The 6,260-nt window shown below is 32.9% G+C and overlaps 1 protein-coding gene across 4 annotated transcripts in view; it reads left to right on the plus strand.

Moving 5' to 3' along the window:
• The first annotated feature begins 655 nt into the window (after positions 1-655).
• Positions 656-6,260, plus strand: part of LOC110026644 — a 62,999-nt gene continuing 57,394 nt past the window's right edge. The window contains exon 1 of one of the 4 annotated variants that reach the window (XM_020727659.1): positions 656-1,612. In XM_020727659.1, the coding sequence (XP_020583318.1) occupies positions 1,566-1,612 (47 nt within the window). In that variant the 5' untranslated portion in view covers positions 656-1,565. Of the gene's footprint in view, positions 1,613-4,487; positions 4,630-4,660; positions 4,853-6,260 lie in introns of those variants that run through there. The other 3 variants (XM_020727658.1, XM_020727661.1, XM_020727660.1) reach the window with 3 other exon arrangements.

A 6,260-nucleotide genomic window follows, 5' to 3' on the forward strand; every position in this document is an offset into this window, starting at 1 on the left:
AAGTGGATTTCACTTTTAAAAAGTGATACTTATGATATTATATTAAGAATTTGAATATATATATATGTATGTAAATATGTTAGGGTAGTTGTGAAATATGTACAAACAGAAAATTTGGCCCGCCCTAGTGTTTTTAATGTTTAATGTCACCTGCCCACAAAAAAGCTATAATGGCTCAATTAAATTCAGCCTAATAAAACTAGGCGTGGCTCACTTGCTCTCACCTTCGTAGTCTTCAGGCAATTTTGCTGTATAAAACTTGGATAAAAAGATTGGATTTGGACTCTTCGTAATTAGAATTACGTGTGGAGTCCAATTGAATTATGTTCGTAGAGGTGACACAGGAAAAAAAATTGGTCCCGTAACACGGGAAATATTCTCCTGTGTTATTCTGTGTTATTCAGGTGTTATTATATTCTAGGAATATTCCTGATATTATAATAGCACAATAATATATCAATAACACTTAAATAATACATAATGGCATCTGAGTAATACACAATAACATTTGAATAACACGAAATAAATATTCCATTGTATTACCAGACAAATCTTATTTTTTTTTCTGTCACCGCTACGTGACATGATTTTATTAAATTTCGCCGTAATTTTATTGGACTCTGCAAGTAACTCTAAGTGCATAGTCCAAATCCAATATTTTCTCATAAAACTTGTCATCTTGTTTTGGGCATTCAGTTTCCTCCTTTCTGCTGGTGTTTATTTTCTTTTGTAGCTAAGAGGCTGAGATTCCTGTCATTTTGGCGACCTTTTAGGGCTTCCACGCGCCTTCTTAGCATCTTCTGTCGTTGGGGAGCATTTTGAACTTCGGATCTGCTAGAGTGGTGTAAGTTTAAGCTAGTACGGGTCAGGGGCGAGCAATTCGCTTTGTGTTTTGAGATGTTTGATCAGTTGTTGGAGTTTGTGCAGTTTTATTGTTTCACTAATTTGGCTGGAAGTTAGGGTGGATTCATCTTTTAAGCTACTTCAAGTACGGTGGATTCGTTTTGATTTGGTCGACGCGGAGTGCGGAGTTGGGTGGCTCGAAAAATTTGGGGTGAATTATTTCGTATCGCAGTTTTGGAGCTGGATTTGGGGCCCATTGCCTTTTTGAGGGTTTAGGGTGAGAATGCGGAGCTTCTTCATAATCAGCCGTTACTTTTAGAAGTTGGAATGATGTTTTATGTTGGCATTTTTAAAGTTTAGAGCGCTACAGCCTCTGGAGTTAAGGTTCCGGCTTTTATTGGCAGCTTTTTTTTTATCAATTCGTGCTTTATGGTATTTGAACAATGTCTGGTCGAGCTTGGGTTGTTTAACAGTTGCAGGAGGTTTTTGGGGCTTAGGCCTGCATATTTGGAGGAGTTACATATTTCGTCCTCCTAGTTTGGTGGACGATGGAGATGTCATGAGTGTGACCTGTTTCAGGACTTTGATTTATGGTGGTTAAGAAGTTTTTGTTGCAAGTTGTTTGCATTTCAGCGCTACTATGTTCATTAGAGGTTTGTGATATTAATGCTTTAAGAGGTATCATAAGCCGGCAACACCTCCAGGTGGGCTGGCTGTGCTGAATGAAGATGATCGACCAATTTATTAACTTTGTTGTCCGGCCTCCGAGGTAACCATCTTAGTGAGGTGGCTTCTGTCATTAATTTAATTATATTTTTTTTGCCGCTTTGAGCCATATTCTATAATTTCTTCGTATATGATAGTCCATTGTGAGGTGGCTTCAGTCATCATTTCATTTTCTAATTAACATTTTAACTAGTTAGAAATCGTCAAGCCACAGTTTGAGCTTAATATTCAAGTAGAAGTGTATTCATCAATTATACAACTAAAGTTAATTGGTAAGGACTATTATTATTATTAAATTAGGAACTCTACTCTTTCACAATTTTGCTGTGAGACTATATTTCACTCTCATGTGTATGACAATAACAACTCTTTATATGAGAATCCTCTACATTGGTCGACACTCACTCAAATGGAAGGTTTTCAATATCATCATTAAAACTCATCTAACATGTGTGGGAATCATCACAAACTCTTTTGAACCATATTTGACTAGTAGCAGCCAACCAAGATCTAAAGTATAATGAACTTGCCTCTACTAGATGAGTTATTCTCTACGTTACCAATTTAACTTATACTTAGCTAAATCTCATGGTTATTTTTTTTTGGTGCTTATTTCTAAGAGACCATCAATCGTAAGAGTGCTCTCTTACAAGCACATTTTGTTAAAGCTTTTAAAGGAACTCTACCAATTTAACCAAACGATGCTTTACATATAGATATGAACTTATCCTATTATTTCGTGCAATTTCATTCATTCAGGTCCCTAGTAGCTTAAATTTGTGATATCACATTAAAGAGCCACAAACTGCATTGCACGCTAAACCATAGCTGAAACATCAACTTTGATATTACTTGTTTGGTGAATGAAATAGGTCATTAAGTTAAGCAACTAAATTAGCAAATGGACACCATTAATTCATTTTAAGCTAAGGTTTGAAGGACATTACTAGTGCTATTTTTTTATTTTTAAGGTGAACTATTCTTGTCTCCTCATCATTACTTTCTGAAAATGGATGTTATCTATTTTATAAATTTTGCTTTGTAAATAATGGAGGGACTCTTTACTTTTTGTGTAAATAGTTTTTCATTTCCTTTTATAACGTCTGCCACTTTATTTGACCATCAACTATTGATAAAGTCAAACTACCACTACTACAATAATAGAACAATGAATGGATTGTAGGCAATTTGGCTCTACTTGCATTTATATTTTCTTGCAAAAGGACTAATTTAATTTATTTGCAATCATTTATTTTCCATTAGATCAATGTAATTTTTTTTATACTTTTAGGGAGAAAGAATAAAGGAAAGAACATTTTGGAATGCAAAAGATTGATTTTTTTTGTTACTCATAAAATATCTAAAAAACCTTGGCAATATTTCTTATAATATTCCTAAATGCAAAGTTTATTTGTGGTGTTATCACATAATTCCATACCCTTTTTTAGTTATCTTTCCCTACTTTTATAACTAAAGCTAAAAGGGAAAATGCATGGGACCTTTAAAGTTTAACATCGGTTAAACTTTGATATAAGTTCTTTTTTGAGGTATTTTGATATACTTTTAGTTAGAATAAGGCTACGAGTTAACACAACTAGGCAACACCTTCGAAACTAAGGCTTTATTTTGATCATGTTGTGTCGCTATAATTGTGTTGTAAAAAAGCCATTATTTCTATAGATTATGGAAAAGATTATTATTTTTCGCTCTAAGTCGTATATTACTCATTGCCACATATATATAATACTGAAAGAAAATGAAATAGGAATCCATTGAAAATAAGAAAAAAAATCTAATAATGGAAATACAATTAGTGAAATATATTATTAGAGAAGGAAATAAATTTCTTCCTAAGATGGATTGACAATTTTCAATACTCTCCCTCAAGCTGGGTTGTATATATTGTACAATCTAAGTTTTGGCTTCAGTTCATCATGATTGACCTCTTATAATGCTTTGATAAGAATATCAATAGTCTGATGTCGTATAGGTACATAACTGAGCTGAACAGTTTCATTGTTAACCTTTTCTGAGATGAAGTGTCGATCAATCTCAATTTGTTTTATTCTGTCATGATGCACATGATATTTGACTATACTAATAGCTGCTTGGATATTAGTGAACATCTTATTTGTCTTTCATCTTAATCTTATGTTCTTTTAAAAACCTTTGAATCCATATTTCCTCGCATATTTCTAGCGCAAGAGCGTGATATTCAAAATTTGTACTACTTCGAGAGACAACAATTTGCTTTTTGCTTCACCAAATGATGAGAATCCCGTAGACATATGAACAATATTGATTGTTCAATTTCTTATCACCTTTCCTTCCCAGCTAGCATTTGTGTATATCTCAATCGTACAGTTTTTAGATCTTTTGGAAATTCATTTTCAAGTATTTCAGAATTTTATTTATAGCCTCCTAATGATCTTTATTTGAATTATTCATGTGTTGGCTTATTATACTAACCGAGTATTCAATATCAGGTTTTGTGTATGATAGGTAAAATAGTTTCCCCATAAGTCTTTGATATCTTCCTTTGTTAACCGGATTGCTTTCTTCACTTCTGTTCAATCTTTTGTTAGAATTCATAGGCGTGTCAGCAGGTTTGCACCCAAGCTTATTAGTTTTACTTAACATGTTTAAGATGTATTTCTTTTGGGATATGACAATTATCTCCTTAGACCGAGCCATCTCCATTCCCAGAAAATATTGGAAATTTCTGAGATCCTTGATCTCAAATTTGTTGTAAGTATCAATTTTTGTCTGATAATTTTCTTTGAATCATCACCTGTCACGGTAATATTATCTACTTATACTATGAGAACAACAATTTTGCCTATAGAATCAGATTTAACAAATAGTGTATGCTTAACTTGACACTGATGATATGTATATGTGATCACTATTTTAGCAAACCTGTCAAATCAAGTATCAGGAGAAGGCTTCAAGATGTTCAAGGACTTCTTCAACTTGCAAGACAACCTGCTATTCGACTTATTTTCCAAGGTCAGAGGTATAGTCATATAGACTTCTTCGTCAAGGTTGTCATTCAAGAAGGTATTTTTGACATCAAGCTGGTATAAACGTCAAATTTGATTAACTGCAAGAGAGTACAACCTGGACCGTATTAAGTTTGACATATGCAAATGTTACTTGATATTCAATCTCACATGGCGTGAAGCTTTTGACAACCAGTCTAACTTTTAAACTCTCTACACTTTCATCTGCTTTGTATGACCGTGAATATCCATTGGCAACCTACATGTTTTTTTTTCATGAGGTAACTCTATAAGTGTCTATCTGTTATTCTTTTCAAGCGCCTGAATTTCTTCCTTAATTGTTTGTTTCCATGCTGGAACCTTTAAGCATTTTAGACAGAGTTGGGAACTTGCACACTATCAAGGCTTATCACAAAAGCCTTGTAAGATGGTAGCAAATTCCCATAAACTGTATATCTTTCAATTGAATGATCAGTGTACTCTCATATACATTTCCTATATGCAATTAGTTGATTAAAGTCATCATCCATTGTTGTAAGAGAGTCATGAGTTGATGAATCCATACAATTATGATTATCAAGACTTTGTTTTGGCTCTTGATAGTTTTGAGTTTGCATAGTGTTCTCTATATACTCAATGATCCTTCTTCTGTTATAGACACGAAATTCCTGATCATTGGTTTCATATTGAAGTGGAGTAGAGAATTTAGGCTATTTTTGTGACAAAGTTTGGTTCTTCAAGTGGAGTTGTTTGAGGGGCATGGTTTGGTCCAGTTAAAGGAAAAACAACTGAGTATCTTTGAAAAAAATCTCAAATATGACAATTTTTTGTGCTTTTCCCCTGAATTTTATATTTGAGAAAATAAGATTGACTCTCAAAGAATGTGATATCCATGAAATTGTATATTATTTTAGTGGTTGAAAATTAGTATTTGTACTCTTTTTGATTGAATGAGTAATCAAGGAAAATGCATTTGAGAGAATTGTGATCAAGTTTGGTGTGGTGTTGTTGATGGATGTGAATAAAGACAATACATCAGAAAACTTTCAATGGTAACTCCAAAAAAAAGAGCGGATGTGTGGGTGAGAATCCATGAGAATATTACAGAGAATTTGAAAAATATAGAATTCGCTTAGGCATCCTATTAATGAGATATATCGTTGTAAGAATGACTTCTCCTAAAAAATATTTAGGCATATGATTAGACAACATAATGACACGGGCTATCTCAAGTAGGTGTCTATTTTTTCTTTCAAAGACCTCATTTTATTGAGTATTAAGGGGGCGTAAACGACCCGAACACGAGCGAGCCTAGACTCAGTGCTTGTTAGGCTCATTAAAAAATATCACTATTTGTATTCAACTCGTTTTTATTTCAAACAAAATAAAATGTGTCCGTGTTCGGCTCGTTTGTTTAGCGAGCCGAACACGAGTTGTTCGAGAACAAAGAGTCTTTTTGACAACTCTAGTCACATAGCCGTAGGTTGTTAAGGGTTAAGACAATGTATATATCTTATTTTTAATATTAAAACATCGTTTAAATATAATTTAATATATTTTTATTCTATTTTTTAAATTAATAATTTTAATTGATTATAAATCTTTGTAGCCTTATAGTCAATTAATTTTTTTAAAAATACCACTCATCATTTATATATATATATATATATATATATATATATATATTAA

Source organism: Phalaenopsis equestris, unplaced genomic scaffold (assembly GCF_001263595.1).
Source record: "Phalaenopsis equestris unplaced genomic scaffold, ASM126359v1 Scaffold000391, whole genome shotgun sequence".
Lineage (NCBI taxonomy): Eukaryota > Viridiplantae > Streptophyta > Magnoliopsida > Asparagales > Orchidaceae > Phalaenopsis > Phalaenopsis equestris.